We start from the raw sequence: 26,062 nt of genomic DNA on the forward strand, positions 1-26,062 counted from the left end.
CATTATTGTCGAAAAGATTCCTTAGAGCAAATAGGAGACATTGTTCTCGAACCGATTCAATTTTATTGCTACGTGTTATAAAAGCGGGATCCCAAATAACGCTGCCATACTTTAAAGTATAGAAAACTAGAGAGCAATAAAGTGATTTGGTAACACAGGTATTTTTAAATTCATTAACTCTTCTCTTAATAAAGCCTAGCATTTTCTTTGCTTTAGAAACCACAAAATCATAAGCATTAAAATTCAATTTACTAACGAAAATAACTTCTAAGTAAGTAACCTGAATCACAGTAAAAAATTTAACGCGTTCGGGAAAAGCTAATAGTATAACACTTTTTTAATATTAAGATCTAGTTTACTATCACGACATCAAATATCCATAAGTACTGATTTCGTTTGAAGGTTGTTAATACCAGATATGTTAAACATAAACTAGATGAGAGACGCCCGATAGATAATGAGCGAGATCAGAAATAAAAATATGTATTAAAAGGAATATGGTTCAGATAACTTCCTTGAGGAATCGCAAAGCAAAATGGGTTTTTTTTTGTAAAGGAAAACAAACAGCCAAACGTAGTATCTTTAAAACCAAATTTAATTGGTTTACGCTCACGAGTATTTTAGCGGATGCGGTTAAAAGCATGCGGTACTGAGATCGGTATAGTATCTACTTGAAAACTTTCTCCTATTCGTGAAAAAACGTCAGATGTCAAAACTGTTGCTTAGTATTTAATAATAATACCTACAATTATAAAGAAATAGCGGAGGTTGAAGGTTTGGACCAGTTCCTGTTTTAGTATATAGGTGACTGTTGCCTTGAGGAACATCTTCCATTGATACTTGAAAATATTCAAAAAACGGATTGGTATTATCAATACGGAGCATGGGACTAAAAGAATTAGAAGATATCTCGGAGACACAAATTTGACGGAAGTTATGAACAAAAACGTTTAAGATGTCTGTGCCGGAGATGGTGATGCTGAATATTTTACAAAGAATTTTACAATGTTACAGACAATTTTTTGTTAGATTTATTCTTTAAACAAATTTATGAGTACATACATACGTACATATAAATTATATTTTATATTAAGCAAATATAATTATATAATGCGTATGTATATATTGCTGTATTACAACAAATATCAATATTTATTTTTGGTGTAGCAAGTTTTCATGGGTTTGTGCATATTATATTCATATGTACATGAAATAAATATTGTATTCAAATCATACGCACATCATAGACGCAAAAATGTTTTTCTGTCGTATTCGCGTAAACATTTTTTTTTTGTTTTGCTTTTTTATTAATGTTTTTCTTAAATGTTTTTTTTTTATTCTGCGGTAACCTCATAAATTTAAATTAACAAATGATTTTCTTTGAAAAACAGTTGCTAAATTGATTTTGAGGATAAATTTAATTTTATAAAATAAAATCTGAGGTTTTTTCGAACATTATTAGACAAATAATAAATTCATCAATATTTTGTATTGTGGTATGTAATTTACACCATTTAATTAAAATTTTAATACATGTTTATTTATTTTATTGAAAATTATTAATTGTTACATGCAATATAATTAAATAGAACTGAACAAATTGAGTAAAATTGAAATAATGGAAAATCCTTTTTAGTGGTAAATTATTGTGTCTGATATTAAATTGTGTAAATACCTAAGCGATTTTGTCACCCTCAAGGAATGTATTGTGATTGAGGCAAATCTTAAATGTTGAGCTCAAACACAAAACACAGTTCTTTCTGTTAAAGTTCTGTTAAACTTGTTTGTTCTTTCTTTGTGTGATTAGAAACTCTATAAAACTGAATAGCTTAGCTCTACTGAATAAGCTGAGAATATTTCGTGAACAACAATTTAAAACAATTTTAAAACAATCTGAGTAATTTTTGAGCAGAACAGTTTCAGTCTCTTATGCAACTCTAAGTCAGTAATTCAAGTGTAAATAAATCAGCGTTTCTAAGAACTTTTTGGATAGCTCAGAGTGCTAAGCACTCTATTATATTTTATTGTCGTTTCTCTGTCACCATTTCTCTCTCTCATTTTTCTCATAATATACTGCACTTCCTTATTTTTCTCATACAATACACGAACAGTTATGCAGACTTTATATCATATTTTAATGTTATACCAGCTAGGTATAGTATGGTATAGGAAATATGCAATAGAATGATTGTTTGGTTGTATCGCAGCTTCTTTTCTTTAATAAAAAAATAATATTATTCAAACATTTAATTTTTTTTTAAAACTTTTATATAACAAACGTTATTTACTTTGAAAATCGATTATTTTAATAAAGTATCTACACTTATTTTATGTACGGCAATATACTATTGAATTGCATGGAGCAAAGTGTTGTATGCAGTTGCATAACTTACCAGGAATATAATTTTTATTTCGTTTTATTGCACATTTAAGTTGGTATTAAGGCACATGCAACAAATTGTTTGCTTTGACTCTCAATAGAAGCATAACTACACTTTTATAAATTGCAAAAGCAAAAGCTTCAAGCATTTAAAAATCGATTATGTTTGCCTTAAGAAAAATATTTTTATATGCCACTTTTTATAATAAATTTTTATTGCAAAATTCTTAAGCTTGTTATATTGTGCAACAGAGGAAATTGAAATGCGAATTCATTGCATTTTTTCTTTTATATTGTATATAGAAAATTATTGAATAATTGAAAATTATATTCTTATAATTTCTGCAAGTGTTCCAATATAATAAAACTGTTTGATTAATAAAGGAATAATGAAATTTTAATATCAGAAATTTGTTTAGGAGAGTATGAATATTTTATAAATTTAAATTTAATATACACGAATCTTAATGTCAAATAAAAAGGAAGCAACGCAATATTCCTACAATAAAATAATAAAATAAATTTTTTCATATCCTTACAAAACAGTTACGATGCTGGCCATATGGTTATATAAATATCATAAAAATAAATAAATTTTGTATGTAAATTAATTTTTTTATTGTTTTTTGTAAAATTAATGAAACAGTTTTATAGTTAATAAATTGTCGTTTTATAATATTAACATTTAATATAACCATTCTGCATTTATTTGACAATAAAATGTTTAAAATAATAAAATCACATAATATGTACGTCGAGTACCCATTTCAAACCCAAAATTTTGAACCAAATATTTTATTGTGGCAAACATTATTAAAAAAATGTTGTTCATATGACTGAGCTTTATTTTTTTTTTAGATTAAAAAATGTTTAATCATCCATGCTTGACATGCTTAATGTAAAATTAATATTTTCCACATTGAGCATCATTGAGCGCCATTGAGCACCATTGAGCATTTGTGGAATTAACGCGGTTTTATGATAACTGACTACTAATATTTGTATATTTTTTACAAATTTGTATGAGTACCAAAGAAAAGTGTAAGCTATGATTGTGAATCTCAATAATTAATAATTTTAAAACCTTCAAATAAAGAGTAAGTTCTTTAATATTGAGTTCACGTGCAAGTGTGATATTGGGTTATCAAAAAATTGCCTTTTTAAAACGTGCTATACTGTAACTATTCTCACAATATAATACAACTTATGCAAAAATTAGCAAACACTCCGGAGTAGATTGTTTAAAGTCTCATTTGACATACATAACAACAATTTCCAAAATAATAAAAAGCTACATAACATTTTGCTTAAAATGTAAATATGTAGACATATGGCAGGGTTGAATTTATTTACCATCCCATTAAAAGAATCTATTACAAGCATATAATATTAAATTTATTCATTATAAAAAAATTTTTTTGAATTAAAAAATTACATTATGAATACAATTATGCTATTTTATTGAGGGATTAAATGATGTACAAAATAAAAATAAAGGAAAATGGAGGACAAGATTAGTGTTTAAATAAAAAGAATGAAATGACAATGAAAAGTTTTATATGATATTGTGTGGTGACTTTTGAATTTAATATTTTCTCTTTTTCCTAGGTCTTTCCTCTCGCCTTCGGAGAAAATGTAGAACTCAATTCAACAGAGCACCAAGTACGATGGAGCACCATGTGATTGTGAACTCATGCAAAATGATGACCTCAAGAAGTCCAAGAAGTTGAGCAAAATTCAGAGGTTTTTTCTGGGTGGGGGGTTTGTGCTTGGATTGGCGAGAAAAGCGTACCAAAGGACATGTTGGATACGGCTTATTACTTCGAAATCTTGGAGCTGTTTTAGTCTACATATTTCCTTGAAGGAATACTCTGGGCTATTTGAAGATTTGAGTTTTTTAAAACCGACCCTAACAAGGTAATTCTAATTAAAATACAATACGCTGCAGAGGTCATACTTTTATGGCTGAAGATTATCTAAGAGTGCTGTATAAACTTAACCTACATTCCGAAAACACAAAATTTTTCTAAGGCATCAAGTCGGCAAATCTCCATTGATTTGGCAAATGCTTTTGAAATTTAAATTCCTCAAAAAATTATAAATTTAATGAAAGTCACGAAAACTCATATCACAACTTTAATTAGATTTGGTGATCAATATCATCCTCTTATTCTTTTTTTATTTTGGATTAATTGTACATTATACATTGTATATAGGAAGAATATTAATTTGAATTAAAAAAAAATCCTTACATATTAAATTAATGAATAAAAACTTTCTTATAACAAAATAAAAAAGAAAAAGGATTAAAGACAGCGATAAGGTATGAGTCATTGAAAGAATTTTTTTCCCCTTATAAAACGCCAAATTATTATTCAACACTTTTGGCGATGAATTTCACAAAACAAAAAAAAAAAATTTTTTTTTGGAAAAAATTTATGTAAGAATTTTTTCGTTTTAAAAAAATTTCGCTTTAAAATAATTTTATTAATAAGATGTTTAAGAAATTCTGATGGTGTGAATTTGTATACAAAAGTATGTATGTGTTGTAATAATGTAATTAGAGAGGAATTTTTAAATGTTTTAAAGTCTTCTTAAAAGGTACTCCATTCGCAGTGTTATCCGAATTATTTTTATATATGAAAAGAAAAGTAAATAATTCAACAGAGTTTAATCTTATTGAGCACAAGAAAGAAGAAGAAAAAAATAGGATGTAGAGTTTTGTTTTGAGAAAAGTATAAAATAAAGTATGAACTCTTTAAAATTTTTCAACAGAACCACAATGTACTTTTATAATAGGATCTAATTCGGAACAAAGACTGAAAGAAGGGCATGTTTTCAATATCGTGAGTCTTAATTCAAGTCTGTAGAATTTATTTTATAAATTTAAATGTGATAACAACTTTTGAATCATAGACTATAATGATATAACCACGAAGCCTAAAGGGATTGACACACAAGATGTTGTAGACTATAATTATAGGCCATCTACGTGTAACAAAAATACATCCAGCCTGGAAGTTTTGAAAATTTAATTTACTAAGACCTTCTAGCAGTACTAATTCAATAGCATTTCAATATGAATTTATGTATTTCACATAATATACTACCTAAATAGTTCACATACTCTTAAGTACTATTAAGTGAGAATAATCAATTGAGTGTATGACTTAGATTATCAATAAAATTTTAAAATTCTATTAGTTTTTTTGAAAATTGAGTGTGTTACTGTTAAAAATTATGATTTTCCTTTTTAAATTCAAGTAAATTTTATTTTTAGAATTTTTTTAACATTCCAATAAATTATTTACTTTAGATTATTTTTTTCTTTTTTTAGTATAGAATGGTTGTCTACATATACGAAAATGATTTTCTTTCGCTTCATTTACATACATAAAAAATAAAATCGAAATTTCAATTTACCAATAATTTATCCTCAATTTATCCCAATTTATTTCTTCTTGGTATTTGTTTTTATAACAGAAAGAAAAATTGTATTATAAAAAATAATTTTCTTTTCAAGCATCTAGTTATATATGTAATCGTTAGGGTGCCTGATGTTCATATATATCATATATCTTGTACATGCATTATGAAGAGACCAAAATAAATGAGGTAATCAATGTTTGTACTAAGACTTCTAAATTGGCAGCTCACATTTTATATTAGTAGCGATAGTAGTAGTTTAGTAGTAGAAGTAGTAAGAAAGCGAAACCACGCTTGGCCATCCGCGCCAATCAGCATTCCTTAAATTAACACCCGACATCGCCCATCGTCCATCAAGTCTGGTAGGCTATCGTAAAAAAGGCCCTCAAGATGCTCTTCCTCTTGCACGTCTGAGATGGAAAGGAACGAAGAACATGTTTGACGTCCTCAACCACCACAATTCATTGACGTCCTTGACAGATCTTTGTTATAATGGTACTTAGCCTCTTGGCCATTTTTCCTCAAGGGAAGTGCCTCGTCAGCACGGTCACCAGTATGCTGAAATCAGCCTTTCTCTTCTCATACAAAATTCATATTACCACTGGTGTTGATTCTTTTCTTTTAAATTCTATAATGACTAAGACTTATAATGACGAAGTTCATAAAATATAATAGTATATAATATACAATATTGTGAATGTTAATTTATGAATTTGACTTTAAAAATTCTATTCTCTTTCCTAAATTCATCAATAATAACTGTAATTAAATTTTATTTTCCATCGAATTCCATTAGTCGTTCTTAAGGCTATGTCACAAATTGAGAAACCTAATGATAAATAAAATGTTTAAGATATCAATTACGAATTACGTAATAAATGGGCAATAATATTTTATATTTAGGAATGCGTTCTATATCCTTAATTAAAATTGAGTTAAAATGTGTAGATTTATGTAAAATAAAATATAATGCAGCATTAATAATGGTGTATTTTATGAAAATAAAATTACGTAATTTATAAATGTGTGTTTTCATAGTATCGCTATAGTAGGAATTTTATCAATAGTGAAATTATTATAGGAAATCCTAAGTTTCGCATAGGATTTTTCTCAGTTTTTAAAAGCTACCATCTGATTTCTTAAGAGATATTATTCATATATAGGACTATGAGACAATATAGGCGAAAATTATATGGGGTTACCAAGAAAATATAGCTAATTATGGTAGGGAAATCGTTCTTTGGCTCATGTCTGTAAACAGATTTACACAATCTACTCACTATTTCTTAAAACTTTTTCATATTATTATAAAACCAAAGGTCATAAAAATATATTATAAAAATTCGTCTTAAAATTATTTTTACTCGGTCAATCAGTTTTAATAGCAACTTTTATATACCACATTGGTTTTAATATAAAAAGTTTTATCGTAAAATCCACAGTACATATAGCTTTACAAAACTACTAAATTAAATTGTGTCGTATATATGCAAGAAGCATCAAACCTTTAAATCGTTTATTAAAATTTTGTATACTCACATAAAGATATATAAAAGATCCTATTAATATTCAAGGATATGTTGGTGAATTGAATATAAAATTATTGATAAAATTTATTAAATCAGTTTCGTAATATTTGAAATATGAATTTCTAATTTTACTCAATTTCATATTTTAATTTCCTTTCCAAGAAGAAGTAGAAGGGAATAAAATTCAATATCAAAGATTTTTTTCATTACAATATCCTTACATTGAAATCAAGGTCAAACATCATACTTATATCGTCGAAAAAAAAACGATATAAACTAGAAATATGGTGGAATTTATGAGTTTAATTTTTTTATATAAAATTCTATAGATTTTATACTTTATTCATAAATAATTTAAATTTTATTCACGAATTTTAATATTTGAAATTTAAATTTCATTTTTTAAAATCAGTAGCATTGATGTAGTGTTTTTTAAGAAAATTTTAAAATTGCTGCAGACCTAACGGAATGCTGCATTCTATTGATATTGATAACAGTGTAGTTTTGTATAAAAGTATTAACAGTAATAAATGTATTCAAAATTATAAAAATGTGAAGCTTTGAATGGAGAACTATAATAAAATGTTTAAAGTATTTATATTTAAGTAATTTTTCACCCCTAAAAGTATGCAACATTTGTTTGCGATTATTTTCAAGCTGCTTCTTTTCACTTTTTTAAATTTTTAAGACCTGACCATTTTAGAGCTAGACACAAAAAATTAGAAATGAGCCAATCTACTTTACAAACGCTTAATGTGATTGATAATGTCTTTCAAAATTTTGTTATTAATCGACCTTGTTACTGTCATTGACCTCGATGACGATCTTCATTTCATATTTTGTCATCGCTCTAATGTCATTTTTAAATTTAAATTCAATTTGAAATCCATTTTTCGAAAATTTTTTTTACCATCTCTTTACTCACAAGAGCTTTAATTTCAATCTCTTAAAATTTTCTTAAGTGAGAAGAGAAAAATAGTCAGAAAAAGGAGAAGAAAAAAGCAAAAACAAATAAATGCTGTTAGAGTTGTCAATTTTAATAAAAATTTAATTTTTCACGCGCGGCTTTTTTGTCCTTACTTAAACGGCAAGAAGAAAATTTAATTAATGAATAATTCATTTATATAATATTTTATTTTACCATATAAAATATAGATGTTTTATGTTAAAGGGCGAGATTAGAAATGTGAAGAAAATGTTTAAATAAATTTCAAATTTAATTTTCAAAAAAAAAACAAAAACAACAAGAAGGCGAGAAAAAAATTAATTGAATAAAATTTTTTTGTTCATTTATTTTTGTTTTCATTTTCTTTTCTGGTAAATTTTATTAAATTTGTCTTTCAGCAAGAAATTCAAAACCCCTGCCTAATCTACAAACATTTTTAATAAATAAAACTTATGTTGTTTTTTTCTCTCAGTGAATCGAAAATAAAACACAAAATGACAAGCGTGAATTAATAAATTGTACCCTCTTTACTCTTGTTACTCTTCTTGCTCTTAATACTAATGCTCTTTGAACTGCTTTTTCGTTCTATTTTCTCTGATGAGAATGTTTTAATTGTAATATGAGAATGAGGGAAAATATTCAACTTTTAGTTAATTTTTTTCTCTGAGTCTAAATGGGTATCAGAAATTTTTATAACAACAAACAAAGAAAAATTCTTTAAAATGTGAATTTTGGAGAAAAACTTGTTTCGTATAAGAAGCTTAAATAAATAGGATTTTGTAACTCTTTTAGACCTTTTTGAGGATGAATTCATTTTATGAAAATAATATAGGCTTATAATATAAAAAACAATAGTCTCAAAAAAAAGAAATGGTTCTAAAATTTAAAATTTAAGAGAAATGAAAGTGTAGCTTTCCAAAGTTTGCTGTTGATTTTTGTGCAATTTCTTAGGAATTGATTAGTTTTTCTTGCAATTGCAAATATTCTAATTTTGAATAGCTTTTCCATATGATTTCAATTATTGTAGAATTGTGCTCAGCCATTATTTTTTAATGGTCTCTCATTTTGTAAGTATGAAATGCGAACGGTTGATTTTACGAAAATACGATGGTTAAAAGATCATGAAAAACTGGTTATAAGGTTAATTATTGCCCGAAAATCGCTGCCAACCAGTCAATTAGTTGGATGTCCTAAAAATTGAATTTTATATAAAAATAATAATAAATATCAGACGGGACTTAAAACTTCCATTTGAATTTCATTTTCCATTTTGCACATATTTTTAGGTTTTTTTATTATGAAAAACAACTCCAAAAAAATAAGAGGACCATCGAATCGAAGATACTCCATCGAAAACAAATTTATTTTAAATTTGAAAGTTCTGAAAAAAAGTGCCTCTTATTTATGTAGATGCACTCGTTTATAAATCGTATAGCAATATGAAGTATTCCACGTTTCCCCTACGCCTTAACAAATTAAAAGTTTTACACCTTTACCTTAATACATAGAATTTCGAAACCGTGAAATGTATTTTCTTTTCAAGAATAAAGTCCTTCGAAAAAAACTTTTTTCTAAAGGATTTTTTGGTTTTAGTTGTTTTATTTAAGTTCAACACGTGTCAAGTTTAATTTTTGTTACTCCTTCTAATTTTTAATTTTTAAGTTTTCTATATACTTTATTCCTCTAGAGACATCTGCCGACTTTATTTTGAATTATCATTAAATATTTTATAAATTTTTTGTAATTTTTTGAGTTTGAAGAAATTTCAGCCAATACTCGTAAATAAATGGAAACTTGAGGTGAAATAATTAAATAAATAATTTTTTTATTTGCACTTAAGATTAAATTTTTAGAATTTCAGTTTTTGGAATTAATTTTTAATAGATCTTTATATTCGTATGTATCTAATTTGCTATAGAAAGTAAAAGAAACATAATTTGAACGTATTTGAACGCACTTAATAAATTTTTGAGGAATTTATTTTCCTTAAAGCAAATGTTTGCCAGCTAACCGTATGCCTCTGCTTACCCCGTTCTAATTTTTAGAAACTTTTTCATATGCTTTTCTTCTCCTAAAAGTATGCATTACTTTAAGAAAGCGATGTTCGTAAATACGAATGTTAATGTTAAGAAAGCAATTTGTTATTTGAATTTTAACCACAATTTCCTCAAAACATAATGAATAAGAATAAGTCGGAGCAACGTTAATTACAATAGGCTGGATTAACATATTTTAAATTTATTTTGTTATTTTGACCGTACATCAGATTGGATAGAGCATTTATTCTAGAAGATTTCCGAACAGCATTGGCATATTTATATACTTAAAGCTAAAGAACCATTAAAGTAAAATAAAATAATCACCAAAATAATTAAGATAGTTTTTTTATCAACTATTATTTAAAATTTTCTCTAGAGAAAAAATATTAAAACTGCACAGAACCATAAAAATGCAAATTATTGTAAATGGAAACGTTGTAATTTTCTTCATTTTGCGTCCTTTAAGAGAAAACAAAAAAAAACACAACTTAAAACGACACTTATTTGCTGTTTCCTTTTCTGATTCGTCAAGAACATTAAAAAAGAGAAACAAAAACGAAAGCAAAAAAAAAAATAACCGTGCTAAATTTTTTATTCCATATACTCTCACAAAAAAAAAAAGAAACTAAAACTTTACGGGGACCTTTACTGAACAACATAAAGTTGAAAATTTATCGGATACACGATTCCCACTATAGTTTATGAATTATTATCCTTTTGAGAGTCTTAAAACATTAAAAATTATACAAGAGATTTTAACTAATTGTTTTTAATAATGGCGTAAAATGGAATAAAATATTAAAAGCAAAAGATGACGACAACTAAAAGTCCTCTCTTGAAAATTGCCCGGAATAATTATCATTACTATTTTAGTCCACTTATGCTCAGGTTTTGTGAAAAAAATATGAATTAATATTTGATAGAAACTATTAGAAATATTTTAAACTAAAAAGTTCTCCCCAATAGCAAATGCTTTTTATCAATTATGTAAGGTAGAAAAGTTTGACTATTCAATTTGAATTAGAAAGAGCTTTCACATAGGCGTTTCATTTAATTTAAGTAGAGTCAAATTTTCAGATGTTCTCCAACTACCTACACCATCATTACAGTACCCGCTGTTATTCTCTTAATCTCTCACAATATAAAGCAATATCTTGCTATCCACTCTCATTCTAAGACAAGTGGTCAAGAAGTGAAAAGCAAACGGAAAACATTTTTTAAATTTTGTAACCTCCGACATTTAAGATGACAGCAGTCATCGTCTTAACATTTTTTGGTAAGAAAGCATAATTCATTTTTTTTCTAAAACAAAAAACTTTGAAATTTTGACTAAATTATTTTTATCTTTAAATTATGAGTTTTTGTTTTTTGCTTTGTTTCTTTTTATTGCTTTAATAAAATTTTAATTTAATGAGATAAGTTTTTTTTCTATTGTTTCTTTAGGCCTTTAAATTTTATCCTTCAAAAAATTTATCATTATTCACCAGTTATGTACACATTTTAAATTTTTGTATTTAAAAAAGAATTTAAAAAGTTCAAAATTGTAAAAAACAATTTTTTATTATTTCGTACTTTGGAACAAAATTATATAATTAATTGCATGACAACTCCACGGTATCAATTACAAATATAAAAGATATAAAATAAAAAAAAAGTTTTGAAAAACTCACGATTTCGGCGCTACTATTTTCTCAAACTGATAAGAGCAAATCTGTTTGTATTCCCAAATAAAACAAAGAAGGCGGCTTTAAAATATTCCAAAGTGTATTCGCTAGTTTAGTAAAAATGTTGCCCAAAAGAATGAAAATGTCCCTTAAAAACTTGTAAGAAAGCTATTTTAACTAGGTAGCTAGTATAACTAGAAAAATGTAAATTTGAAAATTTCTTCAGTTACCGCTGTTGAAAAATAAAGTAAACATTTCAAGGAATTCCGCTAAATAATGCCTTCATTCAAAAATGTTATATCGGACTCTATAATGAACTGATAACTATAATGCTAACGTCTGATTTTCTCAAAGATTTCGGTAGTTTGTCAAGTTTGTTTCATTCGCTCGGACGGAGCACGAATTTTAAATAAATTTAAAGAAAATTTTCCTAATCTTGTAAAATCGTTGAGTCTTCCACCGTATATATAGTGTATACTCAGATATAAATTTTCATGAAAATCGGTTGAGCCTTGAAAGTTGAGGTACATGCCGGCAAATAAGCACATACATGCCGGCAAATCTATATACGCCGAAATTTCGCTAAAAACCATTTTACTCACGCTTCTCTAAAAATGAGAAATGCATTTTCGCCGAAAATTCAGAATATAAAATTTGGTGCCATCACATCACCTGCCTTATTGTATGCAATGGAATTGATATGATAAAAGTAATTATTTAAAAATTTTATTACTCGTCTTAAAAATTATAACGTAATTTTTAAATTATGTATAAAAATTATTTATGAACATCCTATTATCCGTTCAATGTATACACAGTGTCAGATTTTGTGAGGTGAAATAAATTATTTAAAAATTATGTGAAGATTCTTTTAAGAAAATTAAATAAATAAAATAGATCACAATATGAAACGCAATACCATATAATGGGAGTAATCTGATCCCTATTCTTCCTCATTTTAATACAATGTTAGGGTCCGTATATACAAAATATAAAGATAGCTGGAGAAAAAACAAAGATTGAGTTGAAAACATTTTGATCCTTTTTATGTTTTCTAGGATTTGTTCTTTCCCTTTTTTTTGGTTCTATTTCAGTTCCTTATTTTTTTGTATTTGTTTTTCTCCTTCTACATTTCTTAATCAAAATTCATGTTATTCTTAAAAAACAAAAAAAAAAACACACAAATTTAACGTTGAAAAGTCCAATTTCATTTTTATAGCTTTAACCTTATATCCCCTTTTAGGCAATTATTAAACAAATATAGGCGCCATGAATGAATACCAACCCGTATGAAAATATTTATTTTTACATTAATTTGAAAAACTAATTTCATTTTATTTTACCCATAAATTTTATAAAGCTTACATGTACACATATACTTGTATGTATGTAATAAATTATGCCATAATAAACCATATAGGTGAAAATTACAAAAATTATACATACATGTTTGTTTTAATATTAACATTTATATGTGTGCAATATTTTTAATATTAGATTAAAATTTGATGGATTATGATATTTTATATGAATGATTATGGGAGGCATTCAATATCTTGCAAAGTTATATGCAATCGAAATTGAAAGTAAAAACACAGCACAACCCCATACACCTCATATCGCTACCTTGTTTATCTCTCGTACATTTAGAGAATGGTTGAGGTTTTATCTCAATATTTATAATATTGTTGTTTCTTTCAATAACCAGAAAATAGCTAATTTCCACGGTAGTAGATTGTAGAATTCTGAAGACACGGGCAAAGAAATTCCTCTCCTCTGAGGTACGCAAACAGCCATGGCTAATTGTAACACTGAAAAATCCCGACCAAACTATTAGCGTCTCCTGACGGCCAGAGCAGAACAGTTACACAGAATATGTACATATAGCTGTCTGCTCATCGACCCGACAGAACCTACAAATCTGATTTCGATCCGTCCCCAGTAGTTCTGATAAAAACTTTCTTGAGTGAATTGGAAGGAACATCTTCGCATTACGATATCCGTAAGTAGCGTCAAAACGAAGATTCCAATCCCCCTCAAGAAAGACGTCAACATTGACATTGGGATCTCAGATCTCCCCGTACAACCTTTTCAGCACTCTAGTTGTACTCATATAAACATTACTCCCACAAGGTCAGCTTATGACCTGAACCGATTGGAGCGCCGATAACGCAAGACAGGACTCTCAGACAGGTTTCTGTTGCATGTATTTCAGCTTGAAACAAACATTGTATAAATGAATAAAATGCTTAATTAATTTATTTGTAAACCACATGCATAGTAATTATAGAGCGGAAAAATATTTGTGTTTTATCAAAAAATCTTTTATTAACAGAAAAACTTAATTAAAAATCTCTTAAAATCTACAACATTTTTTCTTTTCACAGACGAACGATATTATTCTCATAAAAAAACGATATAGTTCTCACTGGTTTTTCTTCCTGTCATGATAATTTAATATCGTTTTTATCTCGGTATATGCGTTCTTTTAATAAACAAAAAAAAAAAATTAGAACAAAAAAAATCGTAACTTTATTCTCAGCTCCACTATTATTAAGAAAAAATATTTCACTTATTTCCATATCTTGTGAAACAAAAAAAGAACGAAAACAAAAAAAACAATTAAGCATAATAAAATTTTTAAAATATTAAAATTCATCCCTATCGTGTTAGCTGCTTCCGTTTTTAGCACAATTTTAAACAAAAATTCTGACTAGGTTCTCTTTATATGCTCGCCAGTTTTACAAACATACTTTAAGATAGAAAGTTAAAATTTTATATACCAATAGACCTTTAGAAGATATTTATTTTTCAGGAAGAAATTTTTCACCTACCCCTTTCTCTCTAATCCGAAATCGGAAAGGAAAAGTGCTACTTTACAACCAATTCGAAGTAGTACTTTTTTATCTGTGATTTTGTACATTCACAATAGTGAATTTTTTAATATAGAACGAATAGCAAAATAATACACTGAAATTCTAATCTAAAATTTTACATTCTTTCAAAATTTCCTCTTTGAAATGAGTGGTTTACAAGAAATATTTTCTATATACGCGATTTAAATTTTATTGAATTAGAATAGCATTTAAATATTTCCGATAATTTTTGAGATTACGAAAATCATTTGCACTAGTTATATTATGGTTGATGTGAGTAGTACCTGAATATTAAAAAACACTAAGCTTGGTTTAACCGGAACTACTTTATTTGTGTGACAAATTAATTTCAATGACTCCCACGATATGCGCTATATGATTGTAAGGAATAACTCTTTTACAGCCACGATTCTTAAGTTGACTGAATCATGATCCAAAAATTACTGATTCTTTAATTTCCTAATGTCGAATTTTTATTTGAAACTCTGTTTTAATGACTAGAGAGTTAGCTATTGCCCTCGAATATTTATTTCTTACTTTATTATTAATTATTTCGTCTAAGGCAGAGTTTTTTAAATAAACTTTCCAAATTGTAGTCGCTTCTTAATTGGATGACTCATAATTTCGCAATGCCGTACATATATTTACATGAACACATACCATTCCCTTATATTTTAATTTTTACTATATGTTTTCTGCTTTCATAATGATTTTTTACCCATGTTAAAGATCAGACATAAAATTTATTCGAGAAAATGAAATTTTATCCTTTATTATTATTTTTAATTTTGTTTTTTTTTTTGTTTTTCTTGGCTCTACTTCTATCTAGCAATATTGAATATATGTGTAAGTGCTAGTATTACATAACATGTATGAAGGTATAGGTAGCATTTTTTTTATTATCATAGCAATATAATGTGACCCTGATACCTTGACCTCAATATATCATTTTGTAAATTCTTAAAACTCTCCAGTTTATATTTTATTTATGTGATAAAATAAAAAAAAAAATTAAAATTTTTTCTTGTTGATTTTTATTATTTTTATATATCTATAGATAAAATTATCCTTATTCCTATAATGTATTTTGCACTTGGAGCTTTAATAATAATAAAAAAAATGATGAAAATTTTTAACACAATATTGAGCTAGATAAAAACAAAAAGAGAACATTTTTTTGCCTATTACATAATTTTATAGTTTTCATTTTTATCGACTCCATTGCAATAAGGTAGGTTCTGTGATGGGAATAAATTTCGGACGTCGAGTTTTCGAATAGCGTAAATAAACTAGTTTAAGCGGGACCTCGGTCTATCTTTGCAATCATGTATCTCAATTTCGTCTAAACTAATTTTGATCAAAGTTTATGCCCGAGTTTAATTTAGGTTTCCCGAAGCGTTGTTTCACTACGCGGGCTAAATTTACTAATCAACCAATTTTCTTAAGTTTTAATTTTCAATTTCCATTTTGTGTCGGGACTAACTGAGGAATTGGGATGACATAATCGAACTTTTCTTAAGAACAAAATTTCAATTATTCTATGATGCTAACTAGAAGCGGACTATGTCGTTTTTAAAATCTGAAAAAATTTTTCCAAAGGTATCAACAAGTCTCGTGCAAAACTTTTGCTAATTGGTAACTAGAAAATATACGTTGTGATCGGTTATGTGCTGACCACATAGGTTTATTTTTGTTTTTTGTTTTATTTTTATAAAACAAAATAAAAATTTAATTTAGGCTCCCCATTTAGTAAATTTTATTGTAGTTCGTGTTTCAGAAGTTTATTGTTACTAAAGTGGTGCCAAGAATGTTTGTGCTGCCAATATTTTTAAATAAAATAATATTATTGTTGAAACAATATGAAATACCTGGACAATATAAAAAGAAAGATGAGAATAAGAAGTAACGGTAAAATTGTGTCGAAACTACATTCAATTTGGGGACTATTACTATTTTTTATTAAGCAAGCAAACCGGTACACTTCATACCGGGATTATTTTTTAAAAGCGGTCTCAAGTCTGGTAGTCTTCCTAGATATTGAGGAAGCCTTCAATAATGTTAAATCGAATACTTTTCAGGAGTCTCTTATGCCTTTTTGGGATTGGCTGGCAGCAAATACATTAGTATTGAAAGACGCCTGAGGACGGAGTTCACTCTTCGCTACTGTTTCTTATGGTCATAAAGGAGATCCTGGCGAAACTTGATGTGAGACCAATCAAGGCTGTTGCATATGCAGTCGAACTTACTACCCTGGTTTCGGGCTTCGACTTTTCAACGATCAGCAGTGTATTGGACAGATACACTGACTTCGTTCCTGGTGCTAGATTAAGTTAAATTTATTATATTATTTTAGTCCACAGACAATTTCATTTTTAGACTGTTGATATGGAATAAATACGTTCGCATCTGACTTGAGTAACATTAAAAAATTAGAAAAGGCGGAAAATAATTGGAATTTTTTTACTTATAGACTTTTCTACATATATTGGGTATACCTACTAATTCCACAGAGTTACATATATTGCGTAGGCGTATAAATTTCAAATTCCACAATCTTTTTCACTTGTTTATTAATTTTATTACCAAAAATTAAATTCTTAAATCTTATCATCCACGAGATTTACGTGAAGTTTTTTTGTTTTCTATGTATGTACTTTTGTTTGTATGAATTTTTCTAACCTCAAATAAACTTTTGAATTATATGAGTAATTCAAAGGTTACACGATTTATCAAAATTAAATTATATTCAGTTTGGAATAGCGAACATTGCCCTCCAAATAAATGATTTTATTTTCTATATTATGTAGAAAAAAATTTATTAAAAGAGATTATATAAAAACTTTTAATCAGTTTGGTAAGCCCTATAAGTGTGTTAATGTTATTAAAAAGAAAAAAATTTATGTTTCATGTTTTTATGTTTTATGTTATCTTTATGTTATTAAGAATATTAGAATTTATTTTTGGTGAACAAGAAAAAAAAATTGTTAATTCTTTTAATAAAATATTTTTTCATTATTCCAAGAAATTTGTATTTAATTCTTTTTTTTATGTAAAAGTTAAATTCTTTTGTTATTTTAATTCCATAAAATTTATGAATGTACTGAAACCCTTTTATAAATATTTTTCATTCGTTTAGAAACGCTTATTGTTATCATACATTATTTTACAGCTTCAAATAACATCTAGTAAGAAAATTATATATACACACATATAAACATGTGATACATACTAACTTACATATACATATATACAAAAATTACAATAAAAAGAAAACTTTTTCTTTAAAAAATTTTCGTATTTAAGGAAATACCGTGAAATATTTGTGACGTGGTAATTTCTATACACAGTCTATTTCTCTCAGTGCATTTGTGTTAACATTTTAAATATAACTTGAATGTAAATGAAAAGTTGAATGATTAAAATTAGTGTGCCAGTAAAAACAGAATTCTGATATAAAACTTATTAAATCTCCAAAATCAATTCTTAAAATGAGAGTAATTTAGAAATAAGATAATCTTAAGTAGTTTTTAAAAATAACCGCGAGAAAAAACAGTAAAGAGAAGCCATCAAAGAATAGTTTAGGAATAATCATTGTTGTACTGCAATGCAATGCAAGTGTTATGGATTTCAATAGTAGAATATTTAAACTACTCTAAGAGCAATTATTTTTTAATCTCTTTAATTTTATTTTAGGAGACGTCAGCGAATAATGAGAGTATGAGAAACATTTATTAATTCTGTTCTACTTGAAGACTATATACTATCATAAATTATTTATTTTCTAGGATTTTCTTTAAGGTTTTCTTCATAAATTGCTCAAATAAATACTTATAATTTAATTAAGTACGTTATATAAGAAAAATGACAGGATGAGTGTCCTTCTTCATAATATCATTTAATTGCTTTTGATGAAAAACTTTTAAATAAATACGCTTTAATTTCAATTATATGAGATAAATCTAATAAGTGGACCATAAAATAAATTGAAAAGTTTAATTTAAAAGTTTAACAACATTTTACTGCCTTAAAAGTGAAGAAGAGAATTGAAAAGTTAGAATACTATTATGCACAAGTTTTATTAGAAATTTTAAGTATAATAGAAATAAATTAAGTTGAAAATTTTATAATAAAGTAAAAAATATAAAGTTACTTTGATTCGATGATGGTTTTTGGAAAAGTTTTGATAATAATTAAGTCTAAAATGCATCTTTATTAGAATAGAATGTTTAATGAACTTATTCAAATGAGCACTTATTATTTTCTACAAAAAGGATTATTTTGCTTATTGACATATGCTTATATTGTTTAATGATAATAATTGGAAGTTGTTGTATGACATTAATATTGGTGCTGTATAGTAGCTGATGATTATTTAAATATATAAATTTTGACTCAGAGTTTATTTAAATTAATTTTATATACTATATACACTTGCCATAGGTTCGTCAAATCGAAAACTGCACGAGAATTTGTTTTATTCTTTCATAGTTTTTATTATTATACTTGTACGAATAGCATTTTGCTGAGAAGTATCATTAGATCTTTTACAATATTTAGAAGTAAGTATATTCACTGTTCAGCATCTAATTCTGAGTCGATTTCATTAGATATATCAGTTGATTTAGTGAACATTTGACTTCAATAATCAAGCCGTTGGATTTTGCTTAATGGACAAAATTTAACACCATCAAAAATCCCCGAACCCTTTAATATCTATTTGTAGTCCATTATTCCGTATCTACCTAAAACAATATTTAGCAAATTTCCCATTAGACTATGTTCTCAAAAAACAAAAAAAATATAACAAAGGGTAAACTAGAACATAGAAGGGTCCCGACGAGAGGAACGGAGGCAAGTCTCCAGGAACAGATGGAGAGTAGCCTATTATGCTGCGGAGGGCACCGAGAGTTATCATTGATTGGTTGGTGGTAATTTTTCGTAGCTGCCTGGTATGTCCCTAGAGAATGGAGAGAGGAAAGAACGGTTTTTGTGCCGAAGCCTGGCGGGAATTGTCATGTCAGCACGAGGGAATTTCGACCAATCAGCTTGTCGTCTTTTGCGCTGAGGACCATGGAGAGATTAGTGGAAAAATATATAAGAAATGAGGAAAGGGTGTCGGGTCCGTCAAATGACCAGCATGCCTACAGAAGAGGAAATCTGCGGAGATGGCGCTGCACGCGGTGCAATACAAGGAGTATACTTTGACCGCTTTCTTGCATGCTGAGGGTGCTTTCAATAATGTGAAGGTTGAGGCTATCGTAGGGGCTCTTGAGAATGTAGGGGTAGAGGAAGATATATTCAGATGGATAGGGCAAATGCTTACTACTAAGATTGTAGTGGCCGAGTGTGGCTCAAGTAAGGTCAGGATTTTGTCGGAGAGGGGGTCCTGGTTATGGAAGGTTATCATAGGCTCTTTCTGTGAACTCCGCAAAAACGGAGCTGGTATTTTTCACGAGGAAAAGGAAGGTGCCCGGGTTTGCCCTGCCAGGATGTCGGTGGTTGAACTGGGTTTGGCGGGTTGTGCGCGATACCTGGGCGTGATTGTGGATAGTAAGCTGCTGTGGAGGGAAAACATAGAGAATAGGGTAAGGACGGCCACGAACGCGTTGTTTGGCTGCAAGGGTGTAAACGTATGGGGATACACAAAACAGGGGATAACACACACAGTAGAATTCTGGGAGAATAAGGAATGCGGCCTATGAACATTAGGCCTGACTATGTGTTGCCATATACCGACTGGAGGGTTGATTACGGGGTTGTGGTTCCACAAAGGGAGAATTGCAGTGCGGAGGGGCTATGTTCATCTATACGGATAGTTCTAGGACCATGGATAGTGCGGGGTGGGGGTCTCCTCCGAGGAGTTGGGGATAGAGCTATCGGTTAGGCTACCTAATGGATGTGGGGTTTTTCTAGGCAGAGATTTTGGTGGTGCTCAGGGCGGTGAAATTGATTACTTCTAAACAGGTGGGGGGTGCGAGCTGGCAATTTTTATAAATAGTAAGGCGGCGATTGGTGCCTTGGCGTCCTTTTCGGTTGGGTACGCTTTGGTGGGTCGATGCAGGGGACCACTTGGGGCACTTTGCAATATGTGCAGAGTGACTGTGTGCTGGGTTCCCGATCTGGGGCGGAGGCTCACACGTGTAGGGTGACCAAAACAATAGGTTTGGATAGGGAGTCTGGTGGGTCGGATTGGATGAGGGTTGTTGGGTGTTGGTTTTGGGGGTTGCCGATGGGGCTTTTCTGATAGAATAGTTCATGGGCTTCGCGCGGTTGGAGCCCCCCTATCTTACTACTACTACTACTACTAAACCAGAACAATGTAATTTACTAAAATTTTATGTCCTTGTTTTGATTATTAAAGTTATTGTAAAAGTTTTGGAAGAAAAAAAACACGAGAAAAGGAATGGTTGATCGTGTCAACTTTGTGATACTGAAGACAAATTTCTTCAAAAACTATTTCATACCTTGCCAAAACAATCTCAATAATAAAATTTCACAGAATGATTCTATTACTAAACTTGATAGTATCTGATGGGCTTTTAGAGATTACCATTTACAGTGAATCCAAATTATATAGGGTTCTTGCAGCAACAACTCTTTTCGGTTGGTAAAAACGTGTGAAGCTTAACAGGTTTTTGAGATATCACTTGAACGTGCACTGATTCAGCATACTAATCAAAAACGTGAACTTGGATCTATATATCAGATGTCTGTTTCTTAGCGTTACAAACAGAGTAATAAATTTATAACACTCTTCGAATATTCGTTCGTACGAATATAAAAAGAAACTAAATTAAAATGAAATTTTCAATAGGTGTAGCGAATGACAAAATGAAGGATGCTTAAGAAGATGCCTAAAACTTTTTGCAAAATCATTTTCTTGTTTAAGTCTGCTGTCCTAGAAAATTGAGTTTACATTAACTGTGACTTCTCATATTTTCTGACTGAAAGCACTCACTCTCCTTTCTCTCAATGGAAAGTGATAGCATTCAACTCATTTTCTCAAATTATAGTGAAAAGTAGACACTCGTTTTTTTTTCATTCTTATTTTTAATTAGTTTGAGAAGTTTCTTAAGATTATTTAAGAAATGAAGGAAAAAACGTAAAAACCCCTTGAGCTGATCAAGAAACAAAAGCTTTTTATTACTTTTTTTTTAATTTTCATCACTCATTTAACAAGTTTTACATTTATAACAACAATTAGTGAATTTTAATTAAGATTTAATTTTCTTTAGTTTTACAATAGGAGCAGTTTTTTTAATGCTTTTCATGTTGTGAAACCGTTAGGTTTTGTAGTTTATCTTTTGTTTTAGAATTTAAGTATTGTAAAAGATTGTCAATGTTATTGAAAATGTGAGAAAGAAGAAATTCAACTTGTTTTCTAATTGATTAAATTTTAAAAAAAAATTAAAATGGAAAAAAAATTATGCCTGTGTAAAACATAACTAAACCTTGAATTTTCTTTCAAATTAGTTTTATGGTTTCTTGTTTTTTTTTTCTGATAGAAGATTTACTTTTTTAGAAAATAAAAAGAAAAGTTGAGAACAAAAATTTTGTTTTACTTTTCTTTTAAAGATGATGGGCAAAATTATGGAAATTCTGATATTACAAGTTACTATTTTAACATGGCGAATTTGCAGATTAATCCAAGGATAGTAGAATAACACAAAAAATCTGTGGAAACTTTTATGCTTGCAAGAGTAATAATATAAAAGAATATTGCTTTATAGGCACGGTCCTCCCGTTATTGCAACAGTAACGAAATTTGAAAAACCTATATTCTTTTCAAGGATAGATATTGGTACCGAATGCGTCTTGAGACTTTAGAGGACCACAACTCCTTTCTATAAAGTACGCCAATTTATGGAAAAATTGCTTTACGGTGGTGTTAATGAAATTTCTTTACTGTTTCTGAACTGTGTAAACCGAAGAAATAAATATAAAATGTGCTACAGTGTAGCACTCTTTACCCTATTTTGATGTATTATGTATTTATCCTATTTTCCTTTACATTGTATTTACTTCTCTCACAATTTATAGTAGAAAAGTTTGTCATAGAAAATTTTAGAAGAACAAATATTATTAAAACAATATGGGTTGCGAATCGCGACACGTGTAATAAAATAAATGTTGGTAAACAAGTGTGAAATGTTTAAGAGCCACTGGTATTACAAATATGCGCGCTTGAACATTTGCGGTATCTACTTTTGATTAGGTTATTGAGGTTCTTTCTATACCGTAATTAATTAAACGCAAAAATATTTTCAATTAATTTTTCCCCCCTATTTCCTAATTAAATAAAATTGAATTTGTTTTTCATAAAATTTTCATTATATTTCAAAAATTCTGGTTTTTTTTGTAATTTTTTTTCTCTTTGTCGTTTCGTAATTATCGTTTGTTATTTGAAATTTCCAAAAAAAACCACCACAACATTCAAAATTAATTCAATTTGTTGTAACACGCCTATTTATAATATCCTTATAACAAATACAATATATTATTATTAAAGGTTCTAAAATTTAAAGGTCAGGGTTATGCAACACAAATACACAAATTTTCATAAAAAGCATACACACTACTCGTATTGATTTACAAAAAAAACCTGTTAAATATGCACACATAATTCAAATCAATTTTAAAATAAATTTTTAGCGTAAGTGATTACGCAAATAATATTAAAGATATTTTGCGATAATTAAAAAAAATCGTTTTTTTAAGGTTATGTAAATAGTAGATTTTCATTTCTCTTTTGATTGAGAGCTGAATGTAATCTCGTAATTTAATTTATTATGAATTTCATTGCATTTATTTTTTTGAATTTAAGGATATTTGCCGAATAATGATTAGCTCGTATTGATTATTTAATTCCCGGAACATTAAACAAAATAATCACACATCCATCCATACACATTTAATTATTAGCCATTCCCCAGTACGTCAAAGATGATGTTGCGAATGTCAGTCGTCTATAATTAAGCAATTTTCGAAATTGACATTTTAAAAATTATTTCAATAAATCGGAAAATTTAAAATTTCAAAATTAAAATATTTTCTTCGTGATTCCTTTTGTCACATATAGAAAATCACTAAAAAAAACAACTAGAATAATAATCAGTTGCGTTAGCAACGTATATTAGAACTTATTACGCATACGTTATGCCGCGTTGGAATTCATAACTAATGTCGGTTGCACATTATATTCCCAGTATTTGACATACATTCATTGTCATAATTGGTTGTTAACAAATTTTAATTATAAAATAAAAAAATTATGGGATTGGAAAAGATTTTCAAAAAGCCCAAGAAATTTCAATATAATTTAACTTTTTGTTAAAATTTGTCGAAAATTGACATTTTGTTAAAATTTATTAATTGTTAATTTTTCGATCTGTCACATGTCATCTGATTCTGTCCAATTCCCTTAAAATGATAATTACAAACTTTTACATCAAAACTTAAACTGCCAGTTATACATCAGACTAAATCCACCCTTTAGTCTAGAATAAAAACTGATGAGCAATTATACATTATAGGCTCATTTTATTACTTTACGTCAAATTTTTGACAAAAAATGTTTCAAATATTTATTGTGAAAAATTTAAAAATGCGAAAAAATCTGACAGAAAATCTGATTGTAAACGGATAGTTCTTCTATTTGCTCCATCAGATTTAATCGGATTATCGGATGTAACTTAAGATTTATTCCGATGTGTAACAGGAACCTAATAATCCCATAATAATTACTTATACTCTCCAAAACTCTTAAAATATTATATAAATTATTTATATGTGAACTATAATTGTACATAAATTTCATGTATACTCACCGAAATTACATCCGAAAAATATGCTTCACTATCTTTACTACTTAATACACCACCAATATTATATAATGTTGATTTTTCCATATTTGAGGTTTTTTGTAGACTTCCAACATTAAAATTGATGAGGAAACAAAAAAGAATTTGAATAATATTCGTACTTTTTATGGACGCCATAGTTACGTTGTATTTCTCGTTTTTTCTTTTTTTTTTTTCAATATTTCTCCACTGTGGTGAATAAAATCATCTGTGTTTGCAATTTGTTTTTGAATAATTTTCTTTTCATAAATAATTTTCTTTATTTCGAGTTTTTTTTATCCAAAAATTTAATTAAATACAAAAAAAAGTTTTCGTTTTTTCTTGTTCTAGTTTTTATAATGCAAAACTTCGTTTTTTCTTATCGTCCACCTGCTCTATTTTTGTAATAATCCGTTAGTCTAGTTAATTAATTATAATTGTAAGTTGAAATAGTTGAACATTTTTTTTATACATATTTTTATTACATATATAGAAAGAATTTTAAATAGACAAAAAATTTTTCATATTGAATTTGAAATTTCTACATTTTCTACATTTTTTCCATGAATTACCTAGAAAGTTTTAATTGAAATTGTGAAGTCCTAAAGAGAAAAACAAAAAAAAATTATTTTGAAAAAAAAAATTGCTTTGATCGGATTTTTTTCAAATTTTATTAACAAAACTTCTATTAATTTTGGAGAGTTTTTTTCATGAGTTATTCAAGTGTTTTTAAATTTGGAGAGTTTTGAAATATTTTTAATTATTTTAACACAATATAAAATTAATTAATGCACTCCATAAGTGTTCAACAACTTTATTGTTTATATATTTTTCTTGTTTTTGTGTAGAGTTTTTTGTTTAATTATATTGTTAATAGAAACAACAATGATTATTGTGAGAAAGAGAGAGATTTTGGAGAGATTTTTTTTTTTAATTTGTTAATTTTAGAGAAATTCTACTAATTTATTATGTTTCGTGTAAAATACAGTATAGTTCATATATCGGCGGAGACTTTTCTTTCTTTCGTTTTTTTATCTCTTTTATTCATGAAGAGTTTTTTAAAATTTGGTCTCTTTTGAGTTTAATGGTACTTGTATAGCATTTAGTATATTTCTTATTCATTTTAATGTATAACAATTATTTTATTATTCTCAACTGTCATTAATTGTAAATTATAATTTTGGTATGGTCATGTGTGCTCATGAACATCCTTTAACAAAATTATTAGGATTCCATTAATATTTTTGGATTTTCTATTTATTTAATTTTTTATTAGTTCTTTTTTTTCTTCAGAATGTTTTCTTTTAATAAATTTTGATCTTATTTGATTAATATTTTGTTGTTTTACTAAATTTATTAGTTT

General features: G+C 27.9%; 1 protein-coding gene across 1 annotated transcript in view; it reads right to left on the reverse strand.

The window, feature by feature from the left end:
• The window catches only part of LOC129608020 (glutamate [NMDA] receptor subunit 1), a 158,498-nt gene that overhangs the window by 102,736 nt on the left and 29,700 nt on the right, over positions 1-26,062 (reverse strand). Inside the window, exon 4 of the mRNA XM_055519319.1 lies at positions 24,688-25,301. Within this exon, the coding sequence (XP_055375294.1) occupies positions 24,688-24,858 (171 nt within the window). The 5' untranslated portion in view covers positions 24,859-25,301. The remainder of the gene's footprint in view (positions 1-24,687; positions 25,302-26,062) is intronic.

The sequence above is a fragment of the Condylostylus longicornis genome, unplaced genomic scaffold, assembly GCF_029603195.1.
Source record: "Condylostylus longicornis isolate FDR11 unplaced genomic scaffold, ASM2960319v2 ptg000030l, whole genome shotgun sequence".
Taxonomy (NCBI): Eukaryota; Metazoa; Arthropoda; class Insecta; order Diptera; family Dolichopodidae; genus Condylostylus; species Condylostylus longicornis.